The 23660-nt window shown below is 41.7% G+C and overlaps 1 protein-coding gene across 1 annotated transcript in view; it reads left to right on the top strand.

The window, feature by feature from the left end:
- Positions 1 to 944: 944 nt before the first annotated feature.
- Positions 945 to 23660, top strand: part of CERT1 (ceramide transporter 1) — a 37972-nt gene continuing 15256 nt past the window's right edge. Inside the window, exons 1-3 of the mRNA XM_053447953.1 lie at positions 945 to 1227; positions 9251 to 9385; positions 16481 to 16597. Coding sequence (XP_053303928.1) covers positions 1132 to 1227; positions 9251 to 9385; positions 16481 to 16597 — 348 coding nt within the window. The 5' untranslated portion in view covers positions 945 to 1131. The remainder of the gene's footprint in view (positions 1228 to 9250; positions 9386 to 16480; positions 16598 to 23660) is intronic.

Raw genomic sequence — 23660 nt, 5'->3', positions numbered from 1 at the left:
CGGTGGGAGTTCCCGCTGACGTCCGGGCATTCCAGCTGACGTCGGTGGGAGTTCCCGCTGATGGCAGCAGGAAACACCTCCATTTTAAGGAAAAATGGGTGGGAAGCGGGGCGTGTCCAGACCGCGCTCCCCTGACCCGGAGGATTCAGGTCTTGACCCGGAGAACCAGTGCTCACCCAGCAATAGGTATGGTGATCAGATATCCATCCTGCTTTAACCTTAGAGGCATAAGGAAAATACTGTATGCATGCAACACTGCATTCAAATAATGACAATTGTAGCTACCGAATTATTTGGTGGCTTCAGGCAGGTGGAGCATTCACCAAAGTGTCTCAATTCCAAAATGCACACTGTGTAAACAGATTGAAGTCCGTGGATGTAATGCGCTGTGAGATCATCATTTTGCCGGCATGTTGTGGGCATACCTGGAGTCACACGCTCCTTGGTGTTACATCAAGGGATTTGGGCAGTTATGATGTGCAGCCAAACAACATGCGTTTGTTTTCTGTATAATGTTACATTTCTAACGTGTGTGTGTGTGTGTGTGTGTGTGTGTGTGTGTGTGTGTGTGTGTGTGTGTGTGTGTGTGTGTGTGTGTGTGTGTGTGTGTGTGTGTGTGTGTGTGTGTGTGTGTGTGTGTGTGTGTGTGTGTGTGTGTGTGTGTGTGTGTGTGTGTGTGTGTGTGTGTGTGTGTTATATATATTTATTTTGTAACTCATAAGCCAAATCTCTGACAGGCACGGAAACGCCTCGAAAGCCATACTGCCCGTAAAAAAAATGGCGGTGACGGAAGCACCGCTGCCACGTACTAACGTGCGTAGATTGTAACAGTAATGAACTGAGGCAGGTTGAGTGGGCGGAGCTGTCATAATAGGAGGAGCAGCAATAATGGGCGGGACGGAGTCCCACGGCGGTTGCCTGGGCAGCCCGCCCATTTTGTGGGAGGCTTCATTGCAGAATGAAGATGGCTGCTCTGGTTCTGTGGTAGTTAGTGACACTGCTCCGTGCTCTGTTTATTTAGATCCAGTTCCTTCGCGATTGGTCTGGTCGGCAGACACGCAGTACAATCTGGACAAGAAGGTACGATTGGACGAGGCTCCTGAATACGCGCCCGTTTCCGGGCTCCCGCCGATGTCGGATAATCAGAGCTGGAACTCCTCAGGCTCAGAGGAAGACCTGGAGACCGAACCGGGGCCGCCCGTGGAGCTCTGCGGGGTCCTCTCTAAGGTGAGCCCGGTTTCCGTTTTGCTTTTCATAGAGGGCACTCCTCTGAGATTGTAGGGCTCTTCCACTTTTTGGTTCGCCAAGTCTTTACCCGTTGTACAGTGCTGTGGACTATGAAGGCGCTATGTTAAGCAGTCAATAGAAAACCCGTCTCCCCTGTGTGACTTCACGGCGGCCGGTGCCACACGCTGCAAACTGCGGTGTCTCCCAGACTTTAGTGGCGTCTGCCTGATAGCAATCAGCCATTGGGCATTAAACTGCCGTTTAAGCTGCAGTCATTTGATCCCCGCAGGCTGCGGCTCCTTGATGGTGACATCTGTCCTTTGGAGCTGCCCGGCCTTCTGGGGTTTACATGTAGTTCTGGGGAAAGGTGCAGGAAACGCCCCGTGCATTTTCTTATTATCTAATTTGAACCTTCCCTCACCCCGTACCTTTCATTATAAGAGCCTTCTCATAAACTCTTCTTAAGACTGTCTCCCTATACATGTGTGTGTGTGTGTGTGTGTGTGTGTGTGTGTGTGTGTGTGTGTGTGTGTATATATATATATCTATCTAGGTTCTACATTTACATGGATTGTTTATATTCTATTTTATGCTTTGTGTATATATATGTGTGTGTGTATATACGTTATGTATGTCATCTTTTGCGGACTGCTAATATGTACAGCGATAAATTGTTGCTAAATGAATAAATGCATAAAAATTGTTTAATGGGGTGAATGGCGTGATCTGCGTGTCATTGATGGTACACTATTTCTGCATCAGGCTGATTAATTCGAATATATGAGTAATATATGTTATCGCAGCTGCGAGTGTACTCTGCTTTGCCGGAGCCTGTGCAGCGCTATCATTCCGCTAATGGAATGTGACATGAGGGTATCTTAATATTTAATAACATGATTTAAAGCTTCGGATTCCTTTCCGGTGCAGCTTCGGGTCCGTGTGTGTCATCTGGTTTCTGCCTTAACTTAGCAATAGACTGAGGGCTGATTTTGGTGCAGAGGATCGATGATTTGGCTGATTTTGAGTTACATTTTTTAGAACTCAGAAGCAGCCTCTAGAGATTTTGTTTAGCGCTACATGTAGTAGGCATTGTTTTTTCCAGGCATTTGCCCAAAGTGTTGCTTTGGGTATCTGAAGAAACATCTGTATGTTGTAGCGCTCCGTGTTTGAGGTTAGAGAAGAAGATGACTCAATACGCCAGCATAAAACACGCATGTATGAAGGGAAGTTCTTATACGGTGGCTAAAGTGGGGCCCCCTGATGTCTTGTTCGGTCTGTATGTTGGCAGCAGGGGCCTCTCATGCGTGTTGTTCATTTTGGATGTAGTCCGGTATAATGTCGTCATAGGTTTTGTATTCTGTCATCTCTGCTTAAATGTTGGCTGAGCCACTGCTCTGCCCCGGCCGTTCTTGGCGTGTAAGGGCTCAGGTGAGTAACGACCACAATGAGTAGCGTGCAATCTGTACAGTAATGAAGCCCCTATGTGTAGGGTGTGGGGAGTTGGCACTCGTAGGCTGTTTGTGTGTCTGTTTTTTTCCTTCTCTGTGTTCAGAACGTTATGCCTTTCAGTTAAGTGAGTCCTAAAATGCTGCTTCATGAACATCCATGGGAACCGTTTGGATGATTGAGATGCTGGAAATAGCCCTGATGAAGCATAATGGTGCTACTTGATGCGTATGCTGGGAATATATAGCTGTATCAATTGACTTTTTGTACTTTGTATGTCGTAATATCGCATGTGATAATTGACGTTTTGCAATACAGTGAAGAAAGTTGTGATCTTGCTGCCTCCTTGTTAGCGGAAGAATTAATCATGTGACCGTTGAGACGTGTGTAAATGGTTAAGTAATCCAACACAAGACTTTTTATGTGCATTTAATTTGCGGCGAAACGAAACACTGAAGCAAATTCCTAACAATACTACTAAATGCGGTACGTGATTATGGTAGATTTCTAGTATTCATAAAAGCCAAACGCAGCGGTCCGAGCCCAATACCCACGGGTGAAGTTAGTGTCGGAATGTAGCAGTTTTATTATTGAGTTCTCCAATGCAGACATCTGCTGTACAGTATATGTACGGAGTATACCGTCCTGCCATAAGCTCCAGGAATTTTTATTTCCGATGTTATCGCTGCACCTTGAACTTTATGCTTTCTCATTGATATTGAAACATAATTCTGGAGTTGTTCTGAAGCTTACTACCAAAGGTCACTCGAAGTGTTACTTCGCAGTTTTAAAAAAACTGCCCCAAAACTTAGACCAAATTCTGTTTTTTGACTTCCGGGTTTTAACTGATCCTTAAATCAGAGTGTGTTGTAATTTTATGGTAAGTTTCAAAATATTTGTGTCTTATAGCCAAAGATGATTACTGTACTATTGCATTGTCAATATATTTGTGCTGCTCTTAACAATAGCAGATCTGTCACTTTTTTTTTATATATATAACTTTAAGAAAAAGTGACTTGTCTGCATTTACACGGAAGAGCTTTATTTGTGATGAGCCTGTTTTTTTTTGCGACTATGGAAGGAATTATATCCGTGGCTGGAGTCCACGACCTTTACCCTGTATTCCAATCTCACAGCGTTCCATATCGTGTCATTTGAAATAAATTTCTTTGTTTTAGTAATAACCCCACAGACCCATGTGCTGTCCTCTAAATATCACATTTCACATGGGAGGAATTCTCTTATTATAACCCAGAACTGCTTGCGATCAGGAAGTGGTAACTTCCTTCCTGTCCAACAGCCAGCGTTCCTATTTATCTGTTTCCTGCGGTCATTAGATTTTCCAATTCTCAATCCTTTTTATATTTTCTAATTGTTGCTGTATCAAGGACTGTATAAAAAGCCTGTATTCCTATTGTAACAGTGATGCCGGATCTGCTGGCGCTCTGTAAATAGAACGTAACCCAACGCACATCAGATAATTAATGCTACATTTCAAATCTCATGCCCAGCCTTTGCGCGTATTTAGTCCAACAGCAAGGATACAATGAATCCTCGGGGGGAATGTGCCATTACAATGAAGATGGCTGATCTCGCCAACTGGGCCCACCTAGGAGTCTGACAGCTTACCTCCTGGCATGTCCAGGCCAGACGTTTGTCTGTCCCTTGTCAGTGTGCTTTACTGTATTTGTATGGCATTACAGTCTTCTTGCCCCTCCCTGCCATCTCTGCAACAGACTAAACCCAAGTGCAATTTAGATAATTAACTATCTAGTCCTTATCTGCACATTTGCTTTTGCAATGGTTTATTGATGGGCATCAAAGTGGAAATAATGGAATCCAGGTTTATGCTTTACTTAACAATTCTAACCACACAAATGCGTAACGCGTGCTAAGAAAACCTGCTGATTCATTTAAAATAGTGCTAATGCCAGAGAAATATCACTTTGGTTTCCTGTCTATTGTTTTTATTTATTTATTTTTGCGAGCTACCATACGCTTCCCATACATGCATTTACATATACCGACACTTATACATGTACACGCTTATATATGCAAACTCGCTCCAAGCGTTGGACACATCTACATTCAGGACCCCCTCCCAGATTACCTAGCTTTGTAAGCTCAGGGCAGGTTCTTTGCTTGTGGTCCAGCAGGTGACAGGTCTGGTCTCCTGCTCCCTTGCGGTTCTCATGCTACTTGTGTCAGAGCCCTGGGGAATGACATCATATGCCGGCGCTTAACCAGCATGCTGGGACTTGGGGAACTCTGATACAGATAGCGGCGAGCACAGCCGCCAGCAAAGCTATCGGCCTGTCATGGTTTGTATTAAGTACCCTTGAAAAGGATGTAATCAATGCTTATTATACCTGTGATTTTACTGTATTTGCTATTCACCTGTTTTTAGGACATACCCAGAAAACATTATAGGCATCTTAGATACATAGTGTTGGAAAAGAACCAACTGGTCCATCCATGCTGCCCTTTATGAATCACTTAGTACTCAATAATTCTTTTGGACAGCAGTATGATCACCCAAAGCTTTCCTGAGTACGCTTGAGTTTTGCTATTAAATTTAATATTAACAACTTGTATGTTTTTTTAGGTTCATGGTGCCTCTAAATTCTGGGCATTGTGCTAATCAAATGTGTGTGTGTGTATATATAATATATATTTTGATTAGATGGATGTGCTTGTACATGGTCATATTGAAAGACGAGTTTAGGTTTTGTCAGCTCTGTTGCCGAAGCAACTCCAAAAGCTTGTTAAACATTTGGTTTAGTTGTATGAGCCTTTGTGGTCTGCTGCGTGTTAATAACTGCAGGAGACAATGCAACCCAACTGATATCATCATCAGCTTTAGTTTGGGATTTTTGGTTTGCTAAATCATTTTGCCCCATTTAAGCAAAATAAACCAATACTACGACTTTCCTTTCTGAGAGACCAAGATATGACGGTGCTTGACAGATGTTGCCACAATTCTAGAGCCAGACGCTCTTTTTATCATCCAACGCTATTTTCTTGGTGGCCAGAGTGGGGATATATCCGTATTTTATTTTAAAATACATAAGTCTGTTGGGAACAGCTCCATCATGTTTACCGGCAGGATTACCAATTACAATTCTGCTCCCAACATGTAAATACTGACTATTTAATAACTAATTGTTCATATACAATGTGTTTGTTTTCTTCCCCGCTACTAGTTTTCCTCTATATGCTCTGTTTTGCACAAAAACATCATCTACAGTCAAGTACCGTATTTGCTCGATTATAAGACGACCCCCCAAAATCTGAATATTAACTTAGGAAAAAAAGAAAAAGCCTGAATATAAGACGACCCTAAAGGAAAAAAGTTTTACCAGTAAATGTTAATTCATGTAAACTATTTTTTTTAATAAAAGCTATGATTGAGAAAAATATTTTTTTTTTGTTTTTATTTCTTGTATTTTCCAACCTGTCCCCCAGTTACGCACATCTGCCCCCAGGCTTGCCACACCAATATGGCACTGTGGCCCATGATATGCCTTTTAACCCTCTATATGCCACTGTGCCCCATGGTATGCCTTTTGACCCCCTATGTGCCACTCTGCCTCCAGAAATGCCTTATACCCCTATATCCCATTCTGGCATTTAGGGGGTTAAAATGCATATTATGGGGCAGAGTGGCATATAGGGAGGTATAAGGCATTCCAGGAGGCAGAGTGGCATTAAGGGAGTTAAAAGGCATTATATAGAGCACTCTGCCTCCAGAAATGCCTTATACCCCTATATGCCACTCTGGCATTTAGGGGGTTAAAAGGCATATTATGGGGCAGAGTGGCATATAGGGAGGTATAAGGCATTTCAGGAGGCAGAGTGCTCTATTAAATGCCCCCTTAACGCCACTCTGCCTCCTGAAATGCCTTATACCTCCCTATATGCCACTCTGCCCCATAATATGCCTTTTAACCCCCTAAGTGCCAGAGTGGCATATAGGGGTGTAAGGCATTCCAGAAATGCCCTACACACACACACACACACACACACACACACACACACACACACACACACACACACACACTTACTTACTTACCGGTGCTTCCAATTTCCTGCTGTATTGCCGGGGCAGCGGGTTGACGTCTCATTCCGCGGCAGCCGGAAGGAGGTGGAGTTGGCAGCGGGGGTTTGTATGCGTCCGTCGCAAATACCTTCCCCGGCTGTCAGAGATCAGGAACTCTGGAACTCTGATAGTCGGGGAAGGTATTTGCGACGGACGCATACAAACCCCCGCTGCCAACTTCACCTCCGGAAGCACCGGTAAGTGTGTGTGTGTGGGGGGGGGGCGACGACAGGAGGATCCAGGTCCCCTGCAGCGGTGCGGGGGATCTGGATCTTAGTCTTCTAATCAGACCTCTATTTGAGGTCTGATTAGAAGACGACCCCGATTAGAAAGGGGTATTTTTCAGAGCATTTGCTCTGAAAAAAACCTCGTCTTATAATCGAGCAAATACGGTAAATGACGGGTCACTGTAGGATCAAGGTCAAGATAGTGCTGGAATGTGACAAGACCAGCCGGTTGGGATTGGGAAGACTCAATAAAATGCTCAAAACAGTCTGAAGGAGGGGGTATTTAGTGGGCAGTTGGTAGCGGGTGTCTGATAACAGAAAGGTGCAGTCCCCCCCCCCCACCTATTATCAGATCATGGTGGGAGTTCATTACAAACCGATGCCTGGAACAGATATTCTTAATCCATTATTAAAAGGCTGTTCTCATAGTTGTGTATATAGCGTTACAGTCTTAACCCTAATCTTTTGAGCTGTATAGACAATGCCTGCTAGCTTTGCACCTGTTTACGTTGATAATCTTTATGAGCTGCTATGGACTCCCAGGCAGTGCTGAAAGGATGTGTTAGAGGGGCGATTCTAGAAAAACACATTCCCTAGCATCCGCAGACATCTATATATGTATATCTCTATACACACCAAGAAATGATTTCCCTGAATTAGACGCAATTGCCATAAAAAGCGCGTTCATATCTAATCGTGGTATACAACATCTGGGGTAACCTTCAGCATTATGTTACGCAGGATTCTTGTTTTGTACTGAAAAGTATTTTCAGAAGTCTGGAAGAATCCTGTCCTTTTATCTGCTGAAGGTGTCTCCGCTTGTCAATACTTGTACTCCAGTTTCCTGTTTGCATTAAGGCACTTTTATCTGTTGTGTATGGCTAATTATATATTTGAATAGCTTTTTTGTTCTTTGCAACACAGTAGGATGAACAACTGTATTAACCACACATGAAATGTAAAAAAAAAAAAAAAAACTGTTCAAAACCATATATTTAATCAGAAATAGAATTCAAGTGGTCTGGCTACTGGATAAAATATTAGAATCTTCTCCAAAGTCTCAGAAGTCAACATGTCATCAGGTGTTAGTGTCATTGTGTACGATGTAAATATTTGGTTTAGTAAGTGAAAAAAAAATATTATTTTTATGTATTAGCAGGGGAACCAATTTTTTTTTTTTTTGTTCCTGCCAAAGTTTAAACCCACGTATGCTCCCTCCATCAACAAATACTGTGTATTTATTTTGGTTGTGATAGTAGTTGGCGTGGCTTTGTGAGTCTGGACAGGAAACGGAGGGTGGCTACAACTAAAACTGCAAACACAAAGTGTGTGTGAGCATTTGTGATTAAGTTGATATCTGAGCCCAACCCCGCATTGTAGTTGAGGTTATAAAGAAAAGAGGACAGAACAACAGGTCTGTAGTAATGTATTGTTTCAATGTAAAGTCAAGATGTGTATTTCTACACAGTGCTCCTTAAATTCTCATGTATTCATCCATTGCTGTTAGAGCAGAAAAGTAATGAGATTGTTCTTGCTCTGGCCGCTAGCCCAGGTAGTTTGTTTGATGTAATCTCTGGCCACCCCAAGTTGTATGTCTAGGACTGCATAGCCCTTGAGGTAGATGTGACTTCCCCATTCTTCATATTAATGTGACACACGTTCCCCCTGTCCAGTACGTGGTTGTTAAAGTAAACTCGGCGAGTCACATGGTTTAGTTTATCAGATTGTGGCAATAGAAATGTAATTTGTTGGTCAGGGTTTTTATTTTTGATATGCAGACAGCGTCTTTGCATACATCAGAACACATTTCATTCTGATCTTGTGGTCGTGGAACCCATCGCTCTAACTTGCTGTATAAAGACAAGATATTGGTTCCGATTTCTTTCTGTGCTTTAGAATGAGGTGTATGCTTAGAGAAAGAAGACTTTGGGTTATTTGTTTTGTTGGCCACGTCAAAGTGCTCATAAAACCACACTCGTGGTGTGAGGATAGCTTTATGTCTAAATGGGCATGTGATAGACTTAGAGGTATCCTCGCTATGAGACCAGGCCAAGGACTGATGGGGGTTTAAATCCCTTGCATCGAGGTCCCATACAAATGGGTTGAATGATTCTTATCAGCTGTCAAATTCTATGCTTTTTTTTTTTATGGTAACCTCCAGTGTTTTTTTTTCTTAGTGCCAATATAGCTAAATATTAGTCTTATTTCTTTAGTAGTAGTGGTAACTAACTGTATATTGTTTTTCTTGCAGTGGACAAACTATATTCATGGTTGGCAGGACCGATGGGTTGTCCTGAAGAACAACACTTTAAGTTACTACAAATCTGAGGATGAGACTGAATATGGCTGCAGGGGCTCCATCTGCCTCAGCAAGGCTGTCATCACGGTAAGCCTGGTTTCTCCTAATGACTGTCATATGATATGCATTTTTATTACAGAGCTGGCTTGAAATTGCAATTTTATCTTGCCTATTTCCCTTTTGATGTGTCTCTTATAGACGGACTTAAAATGTAAAACAATGGGAGTGTCTCTGAAATGTGATGCTGTTGTTTATGTGCACGGACATATAATGTGGTGGGGTTATTTGCTAGTGGGCAGTTGTAGCGCAGTAAGCTCTGTCATTTTGCATCAAAACATCTCACTTGAAAGAACTGTTTATCTTGTTGATGGACAGTAACCTGAATCAGACCTGATCCTGGAACACTTTGTCACATTGTCAGTTAACGCACATTAGTTCTACTTTGTTCTTGCACCCTTATATTTTAAAAAATTGGAATGCTCTCACCTTTTCTGGAGAAATAATTGCCGTAGGGTTCTGTGGTATACTATGCTTCTGCAACCCGACAGGTGCCTATTTTTAATACATCAACTGTTCTAGCAGATTTTTACATTGAAAATGCTTGTTATAGTTGCATTTAATAGTTAAGCTACTAGGGCAGGGGCGTCCAGCATGCGGCCCGCGTGACCTCAAGGTGCGGCCCGCGTGACCTCGAGGTGCGGCCCGCATGAGATCGGCAGCCAGGATCACAAGCCCTGCCGCTTACTTGTGGGAGGGTCTATTCTCTGCTTCAGTCCTGCCTCCTCTGTGGGGAGAACGAGGGAGGCCGCGCCCTCTGCTGAAGTCTGTGAGCGGCATCGAGAGCTGTAGTAGGTAAGGGGGTGGGGGAGGTTGTTTGAGTATGCCTGTGAGGGAATGAGTGTGTGAATGAATGAGTGTGTGAGATAGCATGGATGTGTAAGTGCTGGAACCTAGGCATGATGGGACTGTGATTGCTGTTAGCAATCACACTCCTATCATGCCAAGTCAGCCAGTACATGCTGAAACCTGGTGTATTGATGCTGCCAGCAGTATGGGGTCTGCACTTACAGCCACCCTGTACTAGCATGTACTGGCTGACTTGGCATGATAGGAGTGTGATTGCTAACAGCAATCTGCTAACAGCAATCACAGTCCCATCATGCCTAGGTTCCAGCATTTACTGGTTGCCTGGGTATGAAAAGAGTGTGTTTTGCTGTTAGCAATCGCACTCCTATCATGCCAAGTCATATTGTTGATTTTTTTTTTTGTCCAATTGTGGTGTTACTTTTAATAAAAGTGTGGTTACACACTAAAACTGGACATAAATTACTGGTACAATGCCCAGCCAACCAGTACATACTGGGATCTGGGTATGCCCGAGATTGCTATTAACAATCATAATATATTATTTTTTTTTGTACAATTTTGGTGTGCAACTTACTTTTATTAAAAGTGTGTGTGGGGGGTCATTCAGGGTCAACCCTGAATTTTCGGTTTTGGTCAAGAATTTTCATTTCGGTGTATCCCTAAAATAAATAGAACTATTGCATTTTAACTTATACAGAATCCTGAATTTGTAGTCACAAAACTTTCTAGGCCCAGAAATCAGTGAGAGGAAAAGTAAAGGTTTTGTGTCATTTACTTTATTTTAATCTGCATATTTTATTAAAGGCCATATTTTCACGCAGTGAAAAATGAGTGCGGCCCTCGCACCTATACAATTCTGATAAAGTGGCCCACTGCAGAAAAAACTTGGACACCCCTGTACTAGGGTTTGTGTTTTTGGGGATATTGACTGAATAAAAGGTAAAAGGTCTGTGGCTGTTGCAGCATGGAGCTCCTTGCATTTGAAATAATGTGTGTAAGGCAGTGGTTCTTGAACCTGTCGTCATGAACACCCGCACCCAGATTTCAGTGTTGGTAGTCCAGGTGGCTTCTCGATAGAATTAAGTCTGTTGATTGACTTTAAAGACTTATGCCACCCTAGGTCAGAGGTGTTTGGTGATGCACAAGAATGACTTAAGGGGCTCCTTGGGCAACATAAATGCTTTGTGGATCAATTACTTGGGATGGATGTGAAGGACTCTTGACTGTCACTTAGTAAGATTGAACTTAATTTCTATGAATTATTTAGACTAAAGTATGAGTAGGTCTTTTAAGAGAATGGAGGCTGGTCCATATAAACCGCAAATCAATTCTGAAGTTAAGAGCCAAAGAGACAAATTGGGAAGTCTGCTTGATATTTTCTTGGTTCTATGTTACCCATAGAGAACAATATAAAATGATTTAAAAAATGAAGCACTAGACCTAAAGACAAAGGGGCCATGGGTCGATTTCCCATTCTAATAATAATAAAAAAAAGCTTTGATTATTGCATGCAGTAAAATGTGGTCCATGCAAAATGGTCCTTAACGTGCAGTTCAAATGGGCAGCTGGACTATACTTTCGATGTTTTTCCAGTGGAAGTTCAGTCTTCACATCCAGCGTTTCCGGCAGCAGAATTTTCCGCAGACAAACTCGATATTCGTTGTGCATGTAAAGAGCGACGTCTCTGCCAGGCACAGCATATACTAGAGTTTGTTTTCCTGACCTTGCATATAACTCAAACAATGCCTCTCTATTCTCCCCCTCCATACCACCTTCTTAAACTAGCGAATAACTCTGGACTTTCAGGAATTCTTACCAGTGCGTTCTCTCCTACTCCTTTTATTTAACCATGTAACATTGTCATTACCATAGACTGCTACTAATTATTACAAATAGAAACAGGCAAGTCTTGTGACAGCAATACTGCATGAGTTAATAAAGAGATAAGCATTTAACGGTATTGGAAACAACGCCATTGGTACTATATAGTGGTATGTAGACAGCATGTTGGAACTACAGAGCAGATGACTTGGCAGCGATGTGGTTAACACAGCTGCCTGAGTCTTTTACAATAGTGAATGAAGTTATTGCCGCAGTTAATTGGAGACAGCAAGTACTTCATTTACACATGGTTGTCCTTCTTGTAAAATATTAATGATGAGATAAGCATATTTCTCTCTATCTTCTGAACGTAGCATAGTTTTGGTGGCTTTTTCTATGTTGGCCCAATAAGCCATATCGCCTTTGACTCTCTTTCTTTGCACCCTTATGACTGTATCCCTTTACCTTGTATATGATAAACCAGAGGTGCAGTTAAAACCTATTACCCCACAGAGTGAACACAGTGCAGATTACGCTAGGGGGATGGTGGGTGTCCCTTTAACTAATCTTTGTCGTTTTGAGGCAATGTACAGTGAGTTTTCTCACCTTACAAGCTCATGGTAGATAAGCTCACCTGTAGGCTTAAATGAGAGATCTGGAGCGGGGTGAGAAGGTCTGTAACTTGATTCCCCCTTTTTTAAAAAAATTTTTAAGGGTAAACAATCAACATTTTTCTCTCTGCCAGCGTGGGGGCAGCAGCATTGCTCACAGAGATGGTACTCAGGTTACGGAACTTGGGGCTGTCTCTTGATAAAAAGTCACTCATCTCCATCCAGGTACTAACGCCTGGTGCGTTTGCTGCAGTAATAAATCCACCTGCGTTTCTTTGGCGCTCTTGGAGCAGAAGTCTTTTGGAAGGGGCATGACAGCCAAGCATATACTGTAATGTTGCATAAATAAGTTATGCATAAAAATTCCTGTAAGCAGAATTGCCTGCACAAGACAAACAGTGGGTACACTAAAAAACCTCCCTGTGGTACCATTCTCTGTTACTTTACAGATTGTGTATGTGAAACAGCCTGCCCTAGGGTCCTGTGGCAAGGAGGGTCCGGAGCTGCCTTTTCTCTTCAGGTTGTTTGAGTGTTGAAGTGCTCTATTACAGGACATGGCTGGGCTTGGTCCTGGTATCATGGTCCTGGTCTTCACTTTGCAGAGTTGTCTTGATTTGTTTAATTGCTGATATCCTCACATGTGCTTGGAAATGTCACAAGGTCCTCCAACGGGAAGTGAGGTTTAATTTCATAATTATAATCATGTGTCGAGGCACGCTGCTCCAGTGTGTAGATCTTCTTCTTCTCCATCTGTGTAATATGTCATTCATCCATTTCCATATGTTTACAATCGTTTCAAGCATTCCTATTTTTTATTTTTTTGGCTGGTTTTTAATGGAAAAAATAAAAAGCTAAAATGACATCCCTCAAAGTCCTAGATTTTAAATAATAATTACTGTATTGGCTTTGTGTGCACAAATGTTTTGCAGATGCATTTGTTCTCCTTCCCTAGAATGGGTGCAAAGTCCTACCCAGCTTTTCCTGTGCCTCAAAATTGTTTCCATCAGGAACACCACACGTCGTGGTTCATTTGCTAGCACGGGCCCTAGCCCCCCCCCCCCAAGACCTTTCATGCCATGAATCTAATTCCACTGAGTTAATTCACAAACCCAACCTTAAGGGGTTTATGCACCAGGCTTGTAAGCATTCCTAGTCCTTGCAGGTGCTGTCCTTTAACTGGGTTCACTTGAGGCTATCTGTATCGACTGCTCATTGTACATGGTAGCCCATTGTATAAGCATATACACCAACAAGTTACTATTCCGCTGTTGTGCAGCTTGGCTCTTGCAATACTTGACGAGCCCTAGGTTAGTTATGTGGCTGGGCTAGCATTAATGAGTGTAGTTCTTCAACACTTTTTGACTGCACATAATAATACTAATAACATTTTCTATAGTGCTAACAATTTACGCAGCACTTCTTCAGGGTATATGACAAGACTAGAATTCACAGACTAAGATAAACGGATACATTGAGTAGAGAGGGTCCTGCTTACAAGATGTGATAAGCGAGGCGGAAAGCCTTAGCATGTGGGAAGAAAGTAAAGGTTTTTATAAGGTCAGAAATGAATGGAGGATCAGTCTTATGGGGAGGCTTTTTATGATAGTACTAATAGTACAAATTTAATTTGTTAGCTAATAGGGAGCCAATGGAGGGCTTTACTGTGTGGGAAAGCAGAAGGGCGAGAAGCCTAGCAGCAGCGTTTTGGGCAGGCCTAATGCACTTGACTCAATGACATAACCTTTTACAGATCTTTAGAACCTGTACAGGATAATTAACCTAATGGTGTGATCTTTCAGCTGGCCAGCATATTCCTCAAGTAAGCATTGAAGACCACACAAGTCCCATCTGTAGATGTAATATCTGACAGCTGCTGATTTGCTTCTATCGATGGTGCTGTAGGAGGGGAATGTAGCCTACAAATTCCTTAATTTGTTAAATTCCTGGATTTGCACACAGAGAATTCCAGCACATTATTCTAATTATGCAATTACATCTCTCATTTAGAGCCATTTGACTTTAACCACACTGGAGGATTTGAACAGTAAAACATTCAAAACATCTATCTAAAATTTTAATGAGGTTTTAATGGATAATGTGATGTATTGACTTGTATAATTCAGATGTGTGTGTATATGTACATTGGCAATAAAAAGTAAGTGAATCCTTTGGCATTACCAGCATTTATGTATAAATACGTATTGAAATAGTCATTTACAACATTAACTTCTGCATTGTGTTTCTTGTCCATTACATTGTGTTTTATGGACAAAATTTCCTTTTACTTCAAAAACTGGTAAACTTTCTTAGTGATCACAAACTCTTGAATGGTAGCGTATGTTTCTTTAACACAAATGAATGTCCTCTGTTACGTGATAGAGATGCAAGAAGTCCTTACATAATCATTAAATCTTTCATTAAAGCTGTATTTGGCAGCGCAGAGCAGTTGAAAGTTGTCCAGAGTCTCCATTGAAAGGAATGGAATTCATTATTCCTGTGGTTCAAACTGCATGAGTGCTGTTATACTGTTTTTGTTTTTGTGTTTTTTTATTTTTAATCCATTAGTTTTTCCATCAGGCTCACAGCCAAGGTAGACCTTGGACTATAGAGAACAGTTAAAAATGCTAATTGAGTGCATCCTTGGACTTGATATGTGCTAGCGTCTCCTCGGTGATAATGTGTTTGGACTGTCCCATATTCTGGTCAGTTTTAAGCTTGTATTGGCTTTTCCTTGCCCCTCCAGTGGTTGATGTCTGACTTTGCCACTATAGGGCATTTCTCAAGCAGGAGGAGAGCTTTGCCAGAAGGAAAGAATTGCCCATCCTGGTCTGTGGCAACTAAGATCAATCTCGATGAAGTCTGGAGCTCATAGCTAGTCTCCTGAGCGATAAGATTGTATAACCCACCTATTTTTTCAACGTACTTTTGTGTTGTAACAACTGTACTTTTATGCAAAGAAAAAGCAATGCTATATTTTTTTCCAATTTTAATAAGACTAAATTGATTGACGTTCACATCGAACAAACATTAATGGTGAGTAAAATATCACAAACACAGGTCACAAAACATAATAGTCCCCTCGGCTGTGACTATATAAATTTTAAAATTGAATCTGTATGTAAAATATATGTAAGCGGTATGCTGCCAAACGTGTGGTGATTTCACACTCTGTATAATCTTTATATTACAATGGTCTGTATAACTTTTGATGCCAAGCACAGTTTGCATATGTGTTGGATGTAGGTGCTTGTTCTGGCTTCTTGAGGGAGCAGAAGAAATATTGTTCCTTTGTACCATGGAATACAAAGCTGTAGCTGCCAATCCTCCAAAAGCTTGACAACATTCCTTTATTGCGACTCCAAGAGAGGAAAACTGTGCCAAGTTTGTGAGCATGGGCTCCAGTATATTTAATAGCTCATCTTGGCAGCGCACAGCAGGCCGGTGCTGCATAGGAACTGGGCATCTATAAGGGTCTCGGCGTCAAGTTCACACTCCTGACATGACCCTGGCTTTCGATGTATGTATGTGTGTGTATACATATATGTATGTAACACACACAGGTATCCTAAGCAGAAAACAGTGTACTTGGCCGAAACTCCAAATAAGTTAAAGTGTAGTTCTGCGGAATGTGTTGGTCATTAAACACTACTAGGAATGAACATGGTAATGTTGCACTAAGTTACAATCATGTAAGATGCAACTACTGGGACGACACTTGCTGTGCGCTTTGTCTTCACTTACACCACAAGCCTCGTTTCACGGGACTATGGGAACTATGGTTCGCCAACTCTGTGCCAGGGAGTATCTGCATCTAGCAGACAGATTTATTGCACAGACATGTTACCTGCCTTTTGCTTGACTTTATTTTTCTCTTCTTTCTTAGCCCCATGAGTTCGATGAGTGTCGCTTTGATATCAGTGTTAATGACAGTGTATGGTACCTGCGTGCTCAAGATCCAGACCACCGACAGCGGTGGATAGATGCGATTGAACAACACAAGGTAAGTAAAAACCAAGATGCTGTTATCTATTAACAAAAGGACATAATAGGTAAAACGAGTTAGGAGAGAGTGAATATATATGTATATATAATTTAACGCTTTGGACATGTGAGGTCTTCGAATGTTTAATAGAATTGGGTTTCATTTCCAGTCTTTCCACAATAAATGCTGCGCATCCTTTGTTAAGCACTGAACACAATGTAAATAAAACAAAAAAATCCACTATTTCCTCATAACACTAGATTCTGTTTCATGAATACAGATTTAAAAGAGTAAAAGCTTAGGTAATGGTGTTTGCAGCCAAGTGGTTAATTGAAGTAATTGCAATGTTATATTTTGGATATTTACATAGAAACCTAGAATTAGCCTGTGTTTTCTCATGAAGATGGGTTTGAAGGAGGTGTTGGTTATATCCTGAGTGGCATCCTATTCTGAATGATTTCAGAAATTACTAGTTTTGTATCTACAGTTGGGCACGCATCATTGTCCCAAGGCCAAGGTTTTAAATTGTGAAGTGAGAGGTAGAAGTAAGGGCCGACTTGGCTCAAAGTCTGTTCTCGTTGGGTTTTTAGTCCCTGGGAGTGCCCATGCAGATGTGTGCCGAATTTCTTTCAGTTTGTAGCGCTTTCAGCGCAGCTCATACATAGCTCCCTAAACCAAGCGTGGAATCCTTGTTGACCCTGGCATAACAGGCTCCTCTGCACTTGCCTACAGACTTATTTGTTCTTGCGTAGCACCATCCGCTAAACTTTCCTGTTAATCCTGTTCACAAAGCTTTGTGAGCTAAGCCAGAACGCTACCTTCTTTAAATACAATACTTTACACCATGCTCATGAAAAGAAGTCCATCAAAGCTGTGTCCACATTGAGGCCGTGTTTCCAATCACACCATTGCTATTGCATTCAGGACATGTCCATCACTTACTGTGGAGAGGAAACCTCAGCTATGTGTCCTCTTATGCTAGACAACTTGCATCATCTATAAGCAAGAGATGTTTAGCCCTCCATGGTGTAACAGTGTATTTAATCATAGGCCTCTGTGTTGCTTGACAGCAGCTTTAGCTGGTTAGGCCAATAGCCAGTCACATCCCTATTAATGCAAATTAAGTCAATGAAACTGCCCAACAATGGATGTGTGGATTTTTGTGGGACTTGTCAATACATTGCACATACTCATGAAATTGTCATTTGCTGGCTTCATTATTCAGGCCCAATGCCGTGTGGATTATTTTTCAAGAGAGTCTGCTTTCTGAATTGTATAAAAGGCAGATGCTGTTTCGTATAGACAAAATGTAACTTGAGCTTGTCATGTTGTGAACAATATAACAATTGGTAGACAACATAACAAGATGACCTGCAGAAACTGGTGATGAGGGCCCTGCTCAGATGAGCTTACCCTCTAGAGTTGAAGAGGTGTAGACTATTAGCCTAAAATAAATTATTTTTCAGATGGGAAGAAATTAGGGCTGCAACTAATTATTATTTTAATAATCTATTAGTTGGCCGATTTTTTTTATTTTTTAGATTAATTGGATGAAAAAATGCAATTTTTTTAAATTATGTAATAAATAAATAATGTAATGTAGTAATGTAATTTTTTAAATAATGTAATAAAAAACGTACAATTTACACTTTCATCTCTTTATTGCAATGGCCTCTCTATTCACCTTCTTATTTTACTGACATAATAATAAAAGCTACAAGAACCCAAACACAGTGTTTCTCAAACTAGGTTTTAATACAAAGTTATTAGTAAATATTAATTCATATGGTAACTATTTTTCATATTTAATAAAAACTGAGAAAAAAGCCTTGTTTATATTTTCTTTTATTTACCAAACTGCCCCCAGTTATGCACATCTGACCCCCTGATATGCCACTGTGCCCCCAATATGCCTTATACTACTTATATGCCAGTGATATGCAACTGAGCCCCCGATATACCTTTTACCCCCAGATATGTCTTATGCCCCCCTGATATGCCTTATACCCCCTATATGCCACTGTGCCCCCTGATATGCCTTATACCCCCTATATGCCACTGTGCCCCCTGATATGCCTTATAACTTCCAATATGCCACTCGCCCCCATTTATGCCTTATACCTCCCAATATGCCACTGTGCACCCTGATATGCCACTCCGCCCCCCATAAATGCCCTGCACCACCCTGAAATTCATTATATTCCCTGATTCACCACTTTGCCTCCCCCACTCTGAAATTAATTATACCCCCATACACCACTCTACCTCCCCCTATACACCACTCTAACTCCCCCAGATATGCCATTCTGCCTCCCTGAAATTCATTATACCCCCCATACACCACTCTGCTACCCTGAAATTCATTATACCCCCAAACACCACTATAACTCACCCATACACCACTCTGCCTCCTCCCCCCTCCCATACACCACTCTGCCTCCTCCCCCCTCCCATACACCACTCTGCCTCCTCCACCGTCCCATACACCGCTTTGCCTCCTCCACCCTCCCATACACCGCTTTGCCTCCTCCACCCTCCCATACACCACTCTGCCTCCTCCACCCTCCCATACACCACTCTGCCTCTCCCGACTCCCTGGGGTTTTGTGAACCTCCATTGCTGACAGGCACTTTCACTGCAGCTTCATAGAAGCCTCAGCGTAAGTGAAGGGCAGTAACAGAGGCTGTCTGTGAGCATCGTGCAGACCCCCACCAGCTGACAGAGAGGATGATCCTCTGCAGGAGACCTCTATTCTGTCAGCCGGAGGGGGTCTGCATGATGCGCATAGACAGCCTCCGTTACTCCCCTTCACTTACGCTGGGGCTTCTATATCATGTGATGCTGCCACTGCATCGTAGAAGCGGAAGTGGAGGGGAGAGGAGGAAGTTGTCTGTGCGCATCGCACGGACACCCACCGGCTGACAGTGAGGGGAATCACGGTCCCCTGCAGCATTGCAGGGGATCTGGATTCTAGTATTATAATCTTTTTATAATCGATTCGACTAATTGATAATGAAAATCGCTGTCAACGATATTCATTATCGATTATTATCGATTTTATCAATTAGTTGTTTCAGCCCTAGAAGAAATTAAACAATGGTAACAATGAAAAAAACTTGACATTTGTTAAAAAGCACTCTGGTGATAGACACAGTATTCGATGACATTTTTAAAGCAGGTACACCAATTTGTAGCCAAAAGGGACACAACAGCTTCACATACTGTGCGGCTAGCATGCGAAGGAGCTGGGTAATGACATATCATGGAAGATAGAGATCTACCGGTCTTCTTCCCCAGCTTTGGCGGTATCTACAGTCCAATGCACAGTTTTTTGTTTTTTTTTTCTATTCAAAAAACAGCGTCATCAGCCATTAGTCTAAAAACCATAAAACTAAACTTGGCCATCCCTCCCAAATGATTACAAAATGCCTTTACTGGCTCAGAAATGCTTTAGATCCCTCGCTTCATTTTAATTACCCTCTGGCATTTACACAATCCTCTTTTTGGCTTAATGTGGTCCAAGTAAATAAATGAACAGCATTGATCAGAGAACTCTCATGTTGTATGAACAGAATACAGTCTGGATATTCTGAAATGGCACACATTGTTTGTAAAAGGTCAGTGATCGATACAATACGACTGTGTGTGTTGTGATGGCGGCTTTCTGTTTCCATTTCTGAATGTGAAAATAGCAAATCAGGCGCGTGTGAAACTTGCACACAGTTATTCTTTTCAGGAATTCTTCAGGCATCAAACTTCTGTTGATTCTTCCTGATGCAATAAAGAGAAAGTAATGTCCTGATAAATTATAATTCATGTCATGTTTCCAAGCGCAGGGAGCAGAGGATGCGATCTCTCAAGTCATGAGATATAAGCATTCTGATTGTATATATTTGTCTTCAGCTTTTGCTTTGTGGTGTTCTAGGTTCCATTCGTGTTACACATGTAACTGATTTAATGATATGCTAATCTCTGTCATCTGTATAATCTGGACCACAGACAATCCAATTAATCCAGGTTAGTCATGTCTACTGGAGCTGGCAGATTGGTGAACACAGTGCCGTAGGCTAAATCAGCTAATCCGTGTTTAATTGCCTTGCTTGGTCCTCTGTGTGCCAGTAAGGAAAATTTATCACAATTGAGACCTGGGTGTTTATAATGTCGCAAGTGGGTTTGATGTATACAGGGAAATATCACTTTTACGTTTAAGTGGTTAATTGGATAACGTAAGGGAAACGCCTTGTGTATGAGTAACGCACATTCTTGCACATGTAGTCATTGGTCTCCAATTGTTTGAGGTTATGCTGTCCATGTGATGAATGAACATTAGCGTGTGATCGGGGAGTGGTGTATATTAAGCAATCGTGTCTCTATTTCCCATCCTTCCTCTACTCATAACTGCAGCGCTCCGGTTGTAAACTGACTCACTGCGGTTTGACCCCTTGATTTCTCCTCTTAGGGTTTGGTGCTTGGCACAGGTTTTGAGAACCGCTCCTTAAAACATCTGAAAAATGGTCTTTTGGATTATTTCGCCTGCATAGCTTGTAATGTAATTAGGTGAGACATTGTCCTGAATCCGTGCTAGAACAGAACTGCTCGCTAGTATCCTCAGTCGTCATGCCGGCATGTGACTTTAGAAGGATATGTGGCACCATGTATAGTTTGGGCACGCTCCTCCATGGTCAAATTGAACCAGCTCTATTAAGCAAGATATAAAACAAGACCAGAGACTGATCTGCTGTCATTCTGTTTCCATGTTCCTGTGGTTAAGGAATACGTTGGTACTTTGGGTTTGTTATGTCAGGATGAGCCACCATGGTATTCCCCATAAGGAAGTTATTTACACTACTTGTAAAAAACAGTATTAGGGCTAAACTCATATGGAATAGAGCTTTTATTTATTGCCACTTTCTGCTTGCTTGGTGTACATCGTGGTGTGTATTTGTGGATTGGTTTAGTGTTCACGGCAGAGCGTTTTCATAGAATTATTATTATGCTCATTTGATCTCCATACAACTATTTCTGAATACAAACATTTTATTGTTTGAAGCCGAGCTGAAGGATGCTTGTTTTTGCCAAATAAAATATGTATATAGCATACCGTTTATAACACAAGGCTTGGTGTTGGCTGCAGTGTGTTACAAACTCACATCGACATTGTCCCGAACACCATTGCGTTACTTTGCTAGCCGAAAGTGCAATTAATAAGTCATGTTTCCTAGATAGAGTCCAAGGAGCTACCAGATGTTCTATAGAGCTTAAACCTCTAGCGAGTAAAGTCTATCAATAACGATATAATGTCTTCTGCCGTAAATAAATCCACCCTGTGCGTGTCTTGCATTCAGTCTGTGAAATCTCTTGCATGACATGTCTGGACTCCAGTTCCAGCCGTGCTTTTTCAGATACACTAGTAAAGTCTTAAGTTTTGTGCATGCGCTGTTCTGCGCACTGCTGACCTAAATCCACTTTCTGCCCTGAGCATCTGATCATGACTTTCTTTTTGCTTTAACACTCAGGTGCTAACGAGCAAAGCTAGCGAGTGCCTGCCAGGTCTGGCTAATGATGCCCAGGAATTTGACAGTACATAGCCACTTGACATAAATGTCTCCAATTCCCCACCAATAATTCATCAAAGACGTCCTAACATATTACAAATTCTGCACACAGGTGTATTGTGGGGCTGAAAAAGATATTAAAATCTAGGACTCTGCACTAGAAACTTTTACCGTTTCTAGTGCGGTACCGTTTTACCATTTAGCTCCACTAAACAGCATACAAATCTTTACCCTATGCCATGCTGTATAAGAGATTATATGTAACATATTTTCATATACCGTATATAGTTTAGCAGGGTTTGTTGCCATGTATGGTAGGAGGCATCTATTTCACCTTACTCAGGACATCGTATGCGGGAACCTGTTCTGTCTTGAAATGTTCACAGCCAACCTGCGCTCCGTGAAACTGTCGGGACGGAGCCGATTTTATGGTTTTTATGGCTCCACCTGTCGGGGGCTGCATGCCTTCTCGATGATCATAATGGAGCCAACTTAACGCTCTGCAGTGAGAATACCTGAAACTAACAGCTGCCGCACTGGGCTAGTGACCTCTGATATCATATTAGATAAGAATAGGATCACTCAGCCGTCACTTTATTGCAATCATTTTGGTGAATCAGCGATCCAGATCACCTCTTCCCATTGTAACTATAAAAACAAAAACAAAAAAAAGGTCAGGAGTGGACATTGCTACCTGAAAAAGGAGGACTTGTTCCTGGGATGAATCTTAACGTAGAAGAGGCAATCTTAAGAGTAAACCGTAAACTTGCAATCTTTGAGTAAATTGACTTGTTCGTGAATTGTGTATCCAAATTGGATTTTGGGATCGCACCTGTCTTTGAATGTGGGGACGCTTTGTACTCTATATCTTGCCTGCATAATGATGCAGCTGGTTTGTTAATAGATGAAATGTTACTGAGGTATTTCTTTAGCTTGCATCTCTGTGAAAGCAGTTGGGCCGCATCAGTAGACCTAAACCTCGGGGAAGTAGAACACTTTGTACTGCGCTCCTGCTTTTTATGGCACAGCTCATTGATACAGTTTTAGACTTGAAACAGACCTTGTCATCCATAGATCAGTGGATGCCTATTCCTTTTCTACTGCAGATGTATTGCTCTAGGAACGTTAGCAGATTTTAATTATCCCAGACAATAATGTTCCAGGGTAACATTTATAAATCTTAAAAATCTCTGTACCAGGGCATCTGGGCATTTTTACTTTACATATAAGAGTTGGGATGGCAGTCGGATTAAATCAAATGTAGTTTAAGTGTTTAAACAATAACGGAGTCTGCAAAATAAATGCCAGTAGCCAGGATTTTACAATATATCAGAACCAGGTTACTTTTGGTCTTTGCCCTATAGTAACCCGAAGTGTATGAACGTTGGCCTTCTTTCTAGCGCCATCTAGTGTTGTATAATCTTGTTGTTTAGAGGTGGTGTGTGTTAATTGCAATTAATGATTAATCGGCACTCCTTCAGTCAGTTGCAATTCCTTGTTTCATTAAGGATTTTTTTTTCTGCTTG

Source organism: Spea bombifrons, chromosome 1 (genome assembly GCF_027358695.1).
Source record: "Spea bombifrons isolate aSpeBom1 chromosome 1, aSpeBom1.2.pri, whole genome shotgun sequence".
NCBI lineage: Eukaryota > Metazoa > Chordata > Amphibia > Anura > Pelobatidae > Spea > Spea bombifrons.
Note: the sequence above shows the minus strand (reverse complement) of the source record. Positions and strands in the feature narration are given on the sequence as shown.